General features: G+C 42.5%; 1 protein-coding gene across 1 annotated transcript in view; it reads left to right on the forward strand.

The window, feature by feature from the left end:
- The window catches only part of alpk3a (alpha-kinase 3a), a 247,404-nt gene extending 232,759 nt beyond the window's left edge, over positions 1-14,645 (forward strand). The window contains exon 15 of the mRNA XM_060924006.1: positions 14,579-14,645. Within this exon, the coding sequence (XP_060779989.1) occupies positions 14,579-14,581 (3 nt within the window). The 3' untranslated portion in view covers positions 14,582-14,645. The remainder of the gene's footprint in view (positions 1-14,578) is intronic.
- The last annotated feature ends 1,179 nt before the right edge of the window (positions 14,646-15,824 follow it).

The following is a 15,824-nucleotide window of genomic DNA, read 5'->3' on the forward strand; positions in this document are numbered from 1 at the left end:
AGTCAGAGTGTCAGGTAAGAAAAACTGTTCGCTTCCATGGCTTCTCGAGATCTCCCCTGAGAAGCGCGAGACCGTTCTTATATAGCTGAATGAATTCTAATTCTAATTCTTGAGAAGTGTGAGACAGTTCTAATTCTTGTTCTAATTCTTAACATATGAATTCTGATTCTTTTAACCTTGCCACATATTATTCATCATCTTAATCATGAAATAAACTACTTGTATGAAATTACACACTCAAATGAAATTATATATACCATGTAACATAAATTGTAATTCACATCTATATGAATTCTACTTTGGCCGTTACATACCCGGCCCCTAATTGCTTTCTATCCTAGAAACAATTACAACATTGAATGTACTTAACAGTCCTTTTCATTCTGCTTCCTGAAGCAGGCAGTTTGGTGATCGGCTGCTCAAGTTCATTCATCTTCGTCTTGACTCGAACCTTGCGGACGACTCCATGTTCGTCCTCCACAGTCTTCACGATTCTTCCCATTAGCCATGATCCTCTAGGGGCTGATTCGTCGACGATCAAGACTATATCTCCCGGGATGAAGTTGCGCGCTGGATTGTTCCATTTCTGTCTTTTCTGGAGTTGAGGCAGATATTCTTTGGTCCAGCATTTCCAGAACAGATCACTCATGTATTGGACTTGCCTCCATCTCTTGCGTGCGTAAGTATCATCCTTATCAAAGACACCCGGTGGTAGGTTGGGGTTAGTCTTGAGCAAGAGTAAGTGCTGTGGGGTAAGGGCTTCCAAGTCATTAATGTCATTAGAAGGCGTAGTGATAGGCCTACTATTCAAGATGGCTTCACATTCACAGAAGAACGTTTGAAGACCTTCCTCGTCCAAGCTTTGTTCTCTCAAAGTGGCATCCATGATCTTCCTGATGGAGCGGATGATTCTTTCCCACACCCCTCCGTGGTGGGATCCAGATGGTGGATTGAATAACCAAGTGATGTCACGTTGGAGCAAGCTGTTCTCGATTTGTGAAGTATTCCACGCCTTTATTGCCTTTCTCAGCTCATGGTCGGCTCCAACGAAGTTGGTCCCTTTGTCGGATCTCATTTCCTTCACTTGACCCCTTCTCGCAATGAAGCGCCGCAGAGCTTGAATAAAGGAGTCGGTTTCCAATGATGTTGCCATTTCTATGTGGACCGCACGACATGCAAGGCAGGTGAATATCACCCCATATCTTTTTACAGACACTCTTCCCCGTTTGACGCTGAATGGCCCGAATAGATCCACGCCAGTTCTGGTAAAGGGTGGTTCATTTGGTAGAACTCTGTTTCTTGGTAGGTCTGCCATCATTTGTGTGCCTGATGCACCATGTTGTTTTCGACAGGTAATACACCGAGACAGCATTCTTCTGATTGATGAGGGAGCGTCAATGATCCAGTACCTTTGGTGTGTGTGAGACAAGACATGATTACGTCCACTGTGTCCTAAACACTCGTGCGCATCCTGGAGAATCAAGTCCGCCACGTGATGGTTCTTAGGGATGATCATTGGATGCTTGGCTTCTGCTGGCATGGATGCTCGACTGAGCCTCCCTCCAACGCGAAGGATTCCCTCTTCCAGTTGCGGATTGAGTCTGAAGATTCGACTACTCTTCTTAATGGAGTCCTTTCTCCGAAGAGCAGATATCTCCTCTTGGAAGTTATCGTTTTGACAATGGCTAATAATAGTGATCTCTGCTTTTTGCAGGTCATCCACAGTCAAGTACGTATGTTTGAGACCCTTTTTGTAGCTCAACATCTCTTTGTTCAGCTGTTGTTCGTCCCTGTACAATCCTTTCAACTCTTTTCTCTTCCTAGACAGGTTCACCAGGGTTCGCTTGAGTTGCGTGAACCATGCCACAGCCTTCTTGAGACGTACCCATGAAGAGTAGTATTGGATTAGCTGCTGCATTGCATCAGTGCTTTCTACTGTGGTAGCGTTAACCAGTACGCCTTTCTTCACCTCAGGGTCCTCAGCCGTGAGCTCTTCCAGGTGATTGGGTTCGTCTGGCCACTCCCTTTCTGGTTTACTGAGGAAGCTGGGACCAGCAATCCAGACGTCATTCCTCATGAAGGCGTTCACCCTTTGACCCCTCGAGGCGTAATCGGCAGGATTCAACTGAGTGTTGACATAGCTCCATTGATGCACTTTTGATGCTTGCAGAATTGTGGCTATCCTGTTTGCCACAAATTTTTTAAATCTGATGTTCTCGTTGGCTATGTACTTGAGTACGGCAGTACTGTCTGTCCAAAACTTGGAATCTGATAGCAGCAACTGAAGCTCTTTCTTCAGCATGACATCCACCTTCACAGCTAAGGCAGCCGCCGTCAGCTCCAACCGCGGGATGGTAGTTGGTTTCAGAGGGGCGACCCTTGCCTTCCCCAAGACGAATGAACAGTGTACTTGGTTGCTGCTATTCTTCTGGACTAAGTACGTGACAGTACCATAGCCTATTTCACATGCGTCACAAAAATGATGCAGTTGAGCTTGCACAGTTTTGCCGAATTCAGGTGGCTTAAAGCATCGTGTTACTCGAAAGTCAGTGAGCTGTTGGAGTTCTTCAGTCCACTTGGTCCATTGATGTGCGAGGTGTTCTGGCACAGTGTCATCCCAGGCTGTTCTTAGTCTACACAATTCTTGCAAGATGTTTCTAGCAGGTAGTATGACTGGTGACAACATTCCTAGTGGATCATAGACAGAGCTCATTGTAGACAGGATTCCTCTCCTGGTAAAAGGCTTTTGCTCGATGTTCACCTGAAACTTGAAATGATCTGACCGGATGCACCATTGCACTCCCAAAGCTCTCTTGATGGCGAGTGAGTCCTGGTCGAGATCAAGATCTTTGACTTCTGTTGCTCGGTCCTCAAGCGGAATGGTTAACAGCACGTTTCGACTGTTGGTCGTCCATTTTGTCAGTCTAAAGCCTCCTGTTTGACAAATGGCTGTCAAGTCGTGGAGTAGCTTGATCGCTTCCTGTTCTGAGTTAACTGATTTTAGACAATCGTCGACGTAAAAATTGTTCAACACTGTCTCCACAGCTGCCGCATCAAAAGTACTCCTGTTGTCCTCGGCACATCTTCTCAGCGCATAGTTCGCACAGCTGGGTGAAGAGGTGGCTCCGAACAAGTGTACCTCCATTCTGTACTCCTGCAGCTCCCTTGAGATATCCCCGTCAGGCCACCATAAAAACCTGAGAAGGTCTGCGTCTTCAGATGGGACCTTGACCTGGTGGAACATGGCCTCCACATCTGCCATAACTGCGATTGGCTCCTGACGAAATCGTGTTAAGACTCCAACCAGACTGCTTGTCATGTCAGGCCCTTGCAGTAGTTGCTCATTAAGTGTGGTTCCCTGATATGAAGCACCGCAGTCGAATACCACTCGAAGTTTATGCTTCTTGGGGTGGTAGACAGCATGATGTGGAATAAACCACACCTTTCCATCACTCCTGTTAAGCTCTTCGTCTGGGACCTTGACGGCGTATCCCTTGGTTATGACCTGGTTCATGAAGCCGACGTATTCCTCTCGGAACGTCTGGTTTCTCTGAAGCTTCTTTTTCATGTTGAGCGCTCGTTGCTCTGTCATTGCTCTATTGTTAGGCATTTTCACATCTTTGTTCTTCAATGGCAATCCGACAGAGTAGTGACCATCGACCAGTTTTGTGGATGTGGTGACTGTCCATAAACAGTTGATCTTCCTTCAACATCTCAAGCTGCTCTCCTTGAGCATTCTTGGGAAAATCATACTTGAATTGCTGGGTCCACAACTCTTCAAGTCGAGCCACCGATATCCAATTCATTTGGATCTGTGGGTATCCGTCCTTTGACCAGCTTCCGATGTTCTCACGCAGCGGCCCGTTCACTGTCCATCCCAAGACTGTACGTACTGCATACGGCCCATCTTTCACACTGCAGATTACCTCTTTTGGCTCTAAAGCCTTTGCGACATCAGTCCCAATTAGAAGATCGATATCCGCCTTGATCAATGGAATTCATACACCTCGTAAGTGTGGCCACCTATCCACGTCCTCTTGGGTTGGGATATTCTCCTGACTAGCAGGTATGGCCCTTTGCGTAAACACACCAGTGAGCCCAACAAAGTCATCCCCCTCCAGACTGCTGACTTCTAGGTCTGGCAACAGCTTGCACAAGACGGTCTTTTGGTCTCCCATAGTAGTAAGTAGGATGTTCACATTTTTTCCTTGCAGGTTAAGGTTGTTGGCTAGCTTGTTAGTGCAAAAGGAGGCATTGCTCCCTGGATCCAGGAACGCATAACAAGTCAGCACCTTGTTGCCTTTCTTTGCCTTCACTCTCACCGGAACGATGGCGAGGACGGTTTCTGCACTCCTGGCCCCCATCTGAGAGCAAGTTTCCCCTGCATCCACGAATCCACTGACCACAGTTTGTTCTTCCTGTAAAGACTCCTTTTTTGGTTCCTCCCTTGAAGTGTCTTCTTTTGTTATGTCTTTAGGTTTCTGCTTTATGTGTAACAGTGTAGGGTGTTTAGCTGAACACATCTCACAGCTCTTCTTTTCTTCACAGGTACTGCTCATGTGTCCTCCTATAAGACAGCTGTAGCAGAGTCCTTTACTCTTAAGGAATTCCAATTTTTCTTTGTGCAGCTTTTTTTGAAGTTTCTTGCACTGTTCCATGGTATGCTCTCCCTGACAGAAGATGCACGGTTTCACGAAAGCCATGTTCATGTTTGGTTTCTTCTCTTTAGCTTTCTTGTTCTCGGCACCAGCAACATCTTTCGCTACCCTCTGCTCTTTAGCTTCAGTGGCTAGCGTTATGATGGTTTTCTTGCCAGCTGGTTTTTCAGGTTGGCGCTTTGTTTGACCTGAGATTTCACCAAACACAGGGTGTGCTGCCATTTCAGCCTGCTTGGTTACAAATGACACCATGTCTTGGAACTTTGTTCGCCGAGCTTTCTTCTGAATGTCGATGGCGATGCTCCTGAATTTCTCCCTCAGCCTGTATGGGAGCTTGGAGATGACTGTGCGCATGTTCGCAGCATTCTCCATCTCATCCAAGTACTCTAGATCCGACATTGCATTGTTACAGTTGATCAGAAACAGAGCATATGCTTCAAGTGCCTTAGCGTCGTCCGACTTGATAGTAGGCCAATTTAAAGCCTTGTCCAGGTATGCCATCGAGATCTTATATTTGTCACCAAAGCGCTCCTTTAATAATTTCTTGGCTTGAGGGTAGCCCCGTTCAGGGTCCATATGAAGACAGCTGCGCACTAAGTCATTAGGCTGACCACATGTGTGCTGTTCCAAATAATAAAGCCGATCTTTGCTGGTTTCAGTCTTGTTTTCTATGCAATGCTCGAAAGCTCTCATGAATAGATGGTATTCCATTGGATCTCCTTTAAAAACTGGAATATTCGGCGATGGCAATGTAGATAGCTTTTGTTGCTTTATTAGACTCTCAGTTATCTCGTTTTGTCGTTGCATGACAGAAACCAGGTTATCTGTGTTTGCAGAATTGCCCTTTGAATTAAAAGGCACTTGTCGTGCAACAAGCGCTGCATTGGCAGCTATTCCACCACTATGGCTATGCTGAGATACATTACTAGCCCCACCGCTCCTATTGTGGCTGACATGTTGTCTCTGAGTGGCCGTCAGTGAATCCACTCTACTGCCTTTAGAGCCGCTTGACACATTTGAGCCTTCATATTTCTTAACACTGCTAATCTTGCATTCGACGCAGCGAGCTTTGCTTGTAACTCCAACTCTTCTTTTTTAGCTTTGAGCCGTAGCTCCTGCTCTTCCCTTTCAGCTTTGAGCCGTAGCTCCTGCTCTTCCCTTTCAGCTTTGAGCCGTAGCTCCTGCTCTTCCCTTTCAGCTTTGAGCCGTAGCTCCTGCTCTTCCAAAGCCCTTTTCTGTGTCAACACAGCTGTCTCGGTTAACAAAGCGTCTTTCTCCATTTCAACTTTTAAGCGCTCAGAGCGAACCGATGATACTACAGAAGCAGAAGAGACAGACTTGGCCTTTTTACTCTTTCTGGATGTAACTGAAACGCTATCTTCAGGATTTACCTCATTGTTCACTCTTTCAGACTCTTCTATGCGATGCGTTGCATCCTGTATCCATGATCTAACCTCTCGCACAAAATTGCATTGCTCATCATATCTTGGCTGAAACCACTTACTTTGATCTGTATTCATATTCTTTGTGCATCCAAGTTGACTGTACAGGTCTTTGACATCGGCATTTATCTTACTGAATTCTTCTATCAGCTCTTCATACTCGGTTAACAATTCCTTTGTTATATTTTCCACGTTTGCATCATCATCCATTAAATCACGCAATTCGTTTTTTTTCTCAGTCAGTTTCTTTAGCTTTGCTCTTCTGGAGTCAATTCTTGTCTGCAGACTATTTTCCAATGACCGTTGTGTTGGTTTACGCTGACGTTTTTCCCTCGGAAGGCTTACCGGATTTTCTTCTTCATCCGTCATGGTTGCTTTGAACGTCGGTCCGGTTTTTCGTTCCGATTCCACTTGCGACAGTCACGTTGCAGCCACGTCCACTTGTCAATCACCAGCCACGAGTGTAGCGCGTGATCGCGCTAGTTCAGAAGTCCCTCGGTAAATCCCTCGATGAATCTTCTTTCCAGTTTCAGCGAACCTCTCCAGCGTTTTGTAATCCGATGTCAAGCGAGTTTTTCTTACTATTGTAGAGGCTCGTTCGTAGTGAGACCTTGAGAAAAGTGCTATAGCTTACGCTGACGAAGTCTCTGTCCCAAAGTAACTGTTTCCACTCTCAGTGTCCCTGTGCCTTGCAATAAATCCACTTGAAACGTCTTGAAAGTTGAACTTTAATCCTCGTTTAACTATTACAAAGGTTCTAAGATACAGAGAGTCGGTGAGTCAATATCAGAGAGTCAGTGTCAGGTAAGAAAAACTGTTTGCTTCCACGGCTTCTCGAGATCTCCCCTGAGAAGCACGAGACCGTTCTTATATAGCTGAATGAATTCTAATTCTAATTCTTGAGAAGTGTGAGACAGTTCTAATTCTTGTTCTAATTCTTAACATATGAATTCTGATTCTTTTAACCTTGCCACATATTATTCATCATCTTAATCATGAAATAAACTACTTGTATGAAATTACACACTCAAATGAAATTACATATACCATGTAACATAAATTGTAATTCACATCTATATGAATTCTACTTTGGCCGTTACACGTCGGTTAAAAACAGTTTTTTTTACTTCACACATTGAGTGTCTGACACTTTCTTGCTGTAATTCATGTAAAAATAAAAGTAGTAGTGGTATAAGTATTACAAATTAAGCTACACACACACACTCTCTCTGCCGGTCGTCTGAGTTTTTTTTTTTAAACCGTCAGTTGGCTCTAACCAGTTTTATTTTACTTCACGCACTGAGTGTCTGACACTTTCTAGGTAGTAGTGGTCTCATCTCATCTCATTATCTCTAGCCGCTTTATCCTTCTACAGGGTCGCAGGCAAGCTGGAGCCTGACTACGGGCGAAAGGCGGGGTACACCCTGGACAAGTCGCCAGGTCATCACAGGGCTGACACATAGACACAGACAACCATTCACATTCACACCTACGGTCAATTTAGAGTCACCAGTTAACCTGACCTGCATGTCTTTGGACTGTGGGGGAAACCGGAGCACCCGGAGGAAACCCACGCGGACACGGGGAGAACATGCAAACTCCACACAGAAAGGCCCTCGCCGGCCCTGGGGCTCGAACCCAGGACCTTCTTGCTGTGAGGCGACAGCGCTAACCACTACACCACCGTGCCGCCCTGGTAGTAGTGGTATAAATAATATTACAAATTAAGCTACACACACACACACACACACACAATTTGTGGAAATAAAAAAAATAAAAAAGAACCAAAAAAAAAAAATCACACTAATCATAAAAAAATTAAAAGTTAAAAAAAGAAAGTTATGTTGAGTATGAAAACTCTTGTTCATTACATTTCATTTCATAATTGCAACTGCATGTGTTGTATTCATTGTTGCAAAACTCGTTCTGTAAATAGTTCGTTTGCTATCGTGATCAAAACCATTGATCTGAAGCTCAATGCTGATGCTGTCCTGTAAATTGTTTTCTAATCAGCAATAAATATAATTTCTGATCAACCCATATCAATTGCATGCTTAAAATAATATACTGGCTAAAGCCCCGCCCATTTCAAGACAACCAGACCCACTTCTGGGTTAAATCCCGCCCACTCCGAGTACGGATACAGATAATTCATATGGTTAACAGATACAGATAATCAGAGGTGGAAAGAGTACTAAAATATTATACTCAAGTACAAGTACTGTTACTCTGATGAAATTTTACTTAAGTACAAGTAAAGTTACCAGACAAAAAATCTACTCAAGTAAAAGTAAAAAGTAGATCATTTAAAATGTACTTTGAGTAAAAGTAAAACGTTACTTTTAACAATGGGTGTTTTCTGCCTCCATTGTGTTGTGCAAAAATGAAAAAGAAGAGGAAACAAGGATATATGTACATCTCAACCCAGATGTTTTATTTAAAGGAAGTGTATCAAATTGAATGCTTAGGATAATGCTGCATTAAAACTGAGACAAACAAAAAAGGTCAATACACACAGTCATGTCGTTTACATCGCCCTGACCACACACAAAGCATTGTACATGAAATATGAAAGTGAAATGTTGCACCGAAATCTCGTAGCTTGCCTGTGTGCACTGTGTGTTATTGAACAATTCAATTCAAACATTATTTGTTTTGCTTAGTATTCCTTTCTGGCCTGTTGGATGTAGAATGGTAGGAGGACTGATCACGTCAGGTTGGCGAGCTAACTTGCTTGCATGATTAGCCAACCGAATAACAGACTAGTTACCGTTATGTTACAGTACCAACAGGTTGCTACTTCAACATTAGCAATGCCATCCACTATTTTTGGAATATAACCAGCCTATTGTCGGTTTTACTATGGAAAGGAAACATTATGATCAGGGGCGCAGATACGTTTTTTGAACTGGGGGGGACAAAAAACTGGGGGGGACAAAAAACTGGGGAGGACAAAGCTGCCAGCAAACCAACCCTAACCCCGATATGCCTGTCAAACTTGTTGTGGGTAACCATAGCAACCAAGCTCAAGCTCGCAACCTGTGCAGTCTGCGCAGCTCAACCAACCGAATATCAGTCTTTGTTTTGTTTTATGTGAGTTGTTGCAACTATGTATACACTGCTGTGCACCTCAATAAACCGAATGGTAATTAGTCTTTTGATTTTTCCGTGAGGTTTGCCTTATGCAAAGAAAGACAGCATAGACGTTTTTTCCTCCCTATAAGTGGGGGGGACCGAACGAGGTGAATTTAAATCTGGGTGGGACGAATCCCACCCATCCCACCTTCTATCTGCACCAGTGATTATGATGCCAATGACAATACTTACCTCAACATGCTTGCGCAGATTAAACGTCGAATTTTTGTATGCCGCAATGGTTGTCTTCTTGGGCACACATAATCTGCATTGCATAATGAAACTGTCACCCCTTTTCTCTACGAAGCTGAAGTGATCACGTATGTAGGGCCAGGGGTGCACTTCATTACTGGAAGAAATTGCGTTTTCTGCAGGGTCGTCCACCACAGGTTCCTCGGTCTCCTCCATGTCCACAGGGGCGCTTTATCAACACCCGTGGCCCAGGAGCTAGGCCCCTCATAGGCTACCTGTCAACCCTACCCTTACCGTTGGCCAGGAAAACACTCTTATTTTACTTGCAATACGTGTCAAGCATTTACAGTGTAAGCGTGTAATTAGCCTAGAAGCCTACGATAGGTTACGTTTGGCTCAGCGTAGCTGCGCAAGGCCCACGCTCACATCGCTCAACACATCCGACCACAGAGGGAGAGAAGAATGCGTGCATTATCATTACAGAGCCGGTTCTGATTATTACCACGGACAGGACAGTGATACTGCTGCGTAACTTTCACGCAGGGGCATGGCCAGAGATAACCACACAAGCGCGCGTGCGCTATAATGTAGACCTATGTGTTGTAAACATAAAACACACACACCTACAGACAAGTCCTTTTAAAAAATAAAATACATAAAAATAGCTCAGCGGCATGAAAACAAACATTCACTGCAAGTCAAGGTACTTGGCTCGGCGGCCACATGAAACGTAAACACCATGGACAGCGGCCAAACTCCTAACTCTACAGACCGAAATACACGAAACCAAGTCCTACTAGGGTCTATTTTACCGATCTATGTTCAAGCATCATGCAAGTCTTCCTTCTCCTTGAATAAGACCGTGCATTCAACTGCCTTTTTGACATGACTGCATCGAAATACCACTTGCAACAACATTTCACGCACTCCATCAAGAAAAAAGTTAAACATGATGAACACGGGCATACTGTTTTGAGCATATGATTTTTTAAAAAGAAACTAGCTACATCAAAGTCCTTCAATAAACCCATCCTTTAGCACAAATGAGCTTAACCTAGTTCAAAGCATGACGCTAGCAGTAGCTGCATAAGGCAAAATCATGTGGGCCTTTCGTCAACAACAAGCCACGGCGGGCAAACATTAATAATCAAGTGTCCTTACCTTAAAACGTTGTCTTGACCACAGAACTTCTCAAGTATTTCACTTAAATCCACACAGGTTAACAACACACCCAACACAGCTAGCGAGAAATGTGGATCTGCGCTAGCTTTGTATTGCTATTCCCCTCAGTATGCTCACTCTGTCTGCTGCCCGAACTGTGAAAATTATAGGCTACAATCTTTTCATCAATTTCTTCAGTAGATGCCGTTTTAGACATTTTATTATCCCCATCGAAATATGCTATTATACTAACAGGATTATAACTCAAATCACACGACACGTATTCAAATCACAACTGATTTATTTTACTGTTGGACAGATCATAGCATATCTAGCCTAGCTGCACATAGCCTAGCTGCTGGTACGGCTGATAACTGATAAGTAGCTGATATTCTGAACAGATTGGTGATCCTTACCTTAAAGTCTATGACTTTGGGCAACGATTCTATCATTACCTGCATCTCTCTTTTTTTTCCTTTTATGCGCCCCGCTAACATGTGAACGCTTCATCTTTCAAAGCCTCTAAATTTGTGTCTCAGTAGTCTGTAGTCTGCAGTCTTTGGCGCGCTTTCGTGCATGACGTTACATTTTGTTACATTTTATTCTGGTACAGTTGTGGGTGTTCGTTTCGCGAACCACATCCACCATGTCTCTTACAGCAGGCTACTGTGCGCTCATTTATTTCTAACCTTATTTCTATCCGTACATTAATGTAGGCCCACAATTCTGACAGTTTATTATTTTATTAATATTACAAGGCCCCTGATTGGCTGTGGCCCAGGGGCTTGAGCCCCCCGAAGCACCGGTGCATGTCCGCCATCGTCTGTGTGAGACTCTCACGCGCGACAACTGTCCTTCCCGTGATTCATTTCCAGAACGCATTTCCCCTTCTCCGTTTTAGCCTTTATTTATTTATTTATTTTACTCAGTAACGGTTGTGATGTAAAATGTACCGAAGTACACTACTTAAAAGAAAACATACTTAAGTAAAAGTGCACTCTTTAAAAATTACTTGAAAAAGTATAAGTACACAAAAAAGCTACTCAAGTACAGTAACGTGAGTAATGTAATTCGTTACTTTCCACCTCTGCAGATAATGCTGTACTCGCTCATCCCTAGTTTCTTTATTCATCACTTTCTTCTTAAATATAACCGTTCATTCAAAATCTTGCATGTGTATGTAAATATGAGGGTACCACTTTAACTTGAACAATGATTGATTTCCAGTTAAATAATCAAAATCAATACCATCAATAGTTATAGCAATATCGTAATTCAAGTAGCATAAGTAATACAATTAATTTATTCATTCATCTTCAGTAAGCTCTTAATCCCGGTCATGCCCAGGAACACTGGGTGTGAGGCAGGAATACACCCTGAACAGAACACCATGCACACACATATTCAAACCTTGGAGCAATTTATCATAGTCAACACACCTAATAGCATGTTTTGGGAGGTGGGAGGAAACCTGAGAACCTGGACAAAACTAATGCTGACATGGAGAGAATTTGCCAAACTTCACATGGACATCCTGGACTCAGGATGAAATCCAGGACCCTGGAGCTGTGATGCGGAAAAGCTATCTGGTGGGACACCATACCACTCACAAAGTAATAACATTTTTTTTTCAAGAATAGTGACTATACCCAGCAAAATGCCCACATTAACTCTTTATGGGCAAGTTGGGGGCAGTGTGGGCAATCCCAAAATGCAATCCCAAAATGGCCCAATGTGGGTTGTTTAGTTTAGTTTATTTGTATAGCACTTTTAACAACAGACATCGTCACAAAGCAGCTTTACAGAAAATGTTGTCTATGGGCATCCCACATAAATCCCATTGGGTACCACTGAGGGCTAGCCCATATTAGGCCAATATCTATTTTACCTACAGTGCCCCAACATGGGATATCTGTGGGTAGCCCACACTTTAGCATGCCCACACAAATCCCATGTGGCACCACTGCAGCATTGGGCCAGTATCTGTTTTACTCGCATTGGGTGTATGATGGTTTTCTGTGGACAATTACAATTTCTTCTTATAAAAACAATCCAGGGAAGTACTGGAAGTATACAAGTCACCATTACTGTGATGGCATCGCCCCACAACATGTGCATGTGTGAATGCAAGCTCTGCTCAGAAGTGTACAATTTTTTTTTACTTTTACCTTTACTTTCTAGGTAACATCACTTTTGACAGTGATGTCAAGGAAATGGAGACGCATTTGTGTAGTTCTCAGTCACTCCAACAGTAGTGGTAAACTTCAATTTTAGAAAAAACTGAATGTGAAATACATCATTACCATGGCTGTCCAAGAAGAGTGCCCCTGTATGAGACCATATATTTTACACAGATTCCCTGGGTGTGTAGAGGAGAAAGATGTTCAACAGAAGTGGCTCATCACATGCCAGTTGATTAATGAAATAATTTTGAATACCTCTTAAAAAAAACCCCACACATTTGTATTTATTATTAGTACTATTATTTTACATATTTTTTTTTCTAATGTAACTGGTCTGAAATGGCTAAATGCAACCCATGAATGATTATGCTAGCTAGTACAGTGTTGTAGTAAAGTTTATTGTACATCATCATTTGAAATGTGGCAGACATGTCAAGTCGTTCTTTTTTCTGTTTATTTCTCCATTTTCTATTTGTGGCTATTGTCATATGTCTAATTAATATGTAAAATCTGAATAACATTAAGATCGGCATCCATATATGGTACCTTCATCAGTCACTGGGGGTCATGGCATAACGTTCTCAATCCAACTACCCTGTTGCTGTCACTGTCTCTTAGTGATGTCTCCCCCCTCCCACTTGTAAAGCAACCTTGGGATATTGAAAGGTGCTACAGAAGTTTAATTTCTTCTTCTTCTTCTTATTTTTATTCTGATTATTCTTATTATCAGCCATTTTCAGCAGGCAATAGCAGACACACCGAGTCACTACAACTTGCCACTGCAGTAATGGTGGCACCACTAGATGGCAGAACACATTATTAGAAAAAAAAAAATACACAACCTATTAAAATCACAACCTAGGAGGCAGTGGATTAGGTCCAGCCCCAGTCCCAGGGTTTTTTTTTTCTTCTTCTTCTTCACAGTTATCTCAAGCTACAAACAGGCTTTTCAACAACACCCAAGACTTCAACAACAGCACACTAGAACAGGGATCCCAGCAGTAATTGAAAAAAATAGAGGAATGTAAGAAACTATCAGCAGGGGTCAAGGGGGCTGCAAGCCCCCTGAAGCTGTTGAAATTTTAACATTTAAAGATGCTATAGAACACATTTTTTTACATAGATTTAACATAGAAAAGCAACAGAATTTAACAATAATGTGTATCTATTTGATGGCATATTTTGTAATCAATGACATAAGTGGCAAAAAAAAAAAAACTGTTATTTATAAAAATTAGATGAAAATGTAGCTTTGAAGAATATACTTATTCTAACCCGGACACTGTTCCGCTATCTCTTTTATGGACGATATCTTTTTTCCACGACATATTCAGGGCTGTGAAATTGTAAATAAGAAATCCGAGGAAAAGGGGGGGTCTGGGGGGCACAGCCCCCCAGCATAAGCCGGGGGTCTGGGGCCCTGCGGGCCCCAGACACCAAGCCATTTTAGGTGTTATATGGTGTATTCTGAGCATTTCCTGCAAGTAAAAAATTGATCTCAACAAGTAAATATTTGACTAGTCTTGGTCTTCATTTTGCCATATAAAATACCTATCAACAGTTTTCTCTTTTAAAATGAAAGCTCCATGTAAAATACCTTGAAATATCTAATAAGTGCCTATGTATTTTATCTCTTAATCAAAATAAAAGTAAAAAAAATGTGTAAATAACAATTTAAAGAAATGTTTGTGGCAGCGGGGGCGTGGTCAAGCGCCGGTCTGTGACAGGAGGGCGGAGTCAGGGAAGGTAAGTGGCAGAATCACGACACCTGAGAACAATTAACCTGTGTTTGTGTGTGTCTTCCCAGTGACTGCGCCCTATTTAAGGAGGGAGAGTGAGAGCAGAGGAGCTCATCTCCGGACTAGACGCTGGCTGTGTGTGTCTAGCCAATATAACATTGTTTACTGAAAAGTGTGGCAATAAAGCCTTTTGCAAACCTGATCTCTGTCCTGCCGTCCTCAGTGCTCCACCCACACGTAGGGAGGCTTACAGTGTTAATAAAAGAAAACTTTGATAGGCCTTTCAAAATGACTGTGAAAAATCACGCTCAATATTTAAGTGAGAGATACCTGTTGTCTTCCAAATTACACTTAATTCTTGTATTATGTCCTGGCTTTTTCCAAGAATCTGTCACAATGTCTCTTGTCTATGGAGCAAAAGTTTAAAAAAATTAATGTTTATCTAATATATTATTTACATCTTTTCTTTTACTTCTGGCTCCTTCTATTCCTCTTTGCATCACTCCCAGCTATTTCTTTCAATTCATCTTTCAGTAAAGCTATTAGTTATTAGTTCTATAGTATTTGCATTCCTCTATTAAAGCTATTTACAAAATGTTCATAGTCTGTCAAACAGCATCTAATGAAAGTCTTTTAATTTTCTTTTAACACCATCTCTTTCAGTTTTGCAAACTTCTTTTTCATCTTTTCCTTCAGTCTGTCTGTGTGTTCTTTTCTAGCCCTCTTTGCATCTCTCTCAAACACCTCCTTAGCTTTCCTTTTTGATGGCATCTTAACTATGTCTGATCTTGCACCCTGTAAGTACAAAATTCACGTACACGGTGCCAGGTCACGCAATAGCTATTTTTAGCTCTGTCATTCGCAGTCAAGACGTGTTCCACGCTCAGCTGGCATAAAACTCCGCGAGTCCGGCTGTATTGAGCCGCCGGTCTCGTGCAAGGTGATTAAAACCGACTAGACCCCCCCCCCAATGATTTTTAATGCAAAAATAGACGTTTTGTGAAGATGATATTTTTCGCGAGAGAATCCACGGAAATTTCACAGCCCTGCATATTGAATTAAGTTCAACGCATTAGAAACAAAAGCACGAACGGAGTTAAAACACATTTTCTAGCAAATGGGCGCAGTATTGTTTTCTCGTTCTATCGCGTACAGTCTCGCGGTATTTACATCAATTTAACTTCCGAGTGTTCCCGAATGTCAACGAGAACAGACAAAGCTGACAAAAACATCGCTAAACAAGCAAACCAAATCAGAACGTATTCTGCTGGTCATTTTACTTAAACAAACATTTTTAACGGATATACAAGAGAT

This window comes from Neoarius graeffei, chromosome 6, assembly GCF_027579695.1.
Source record: "Neoarius graeffei isolate fNeoGra1 chromosome 6, fNeoGra1.pri, whole genome shotgun sequence".
In the NCBI taxonomy this organism is placed as follows: domain Eukaryota; kingdom Metazoa; phylum Chordata; class Actinopteri; order Siluriformes; family Ariidae; genus Neoarius; species Neoarius graeffei.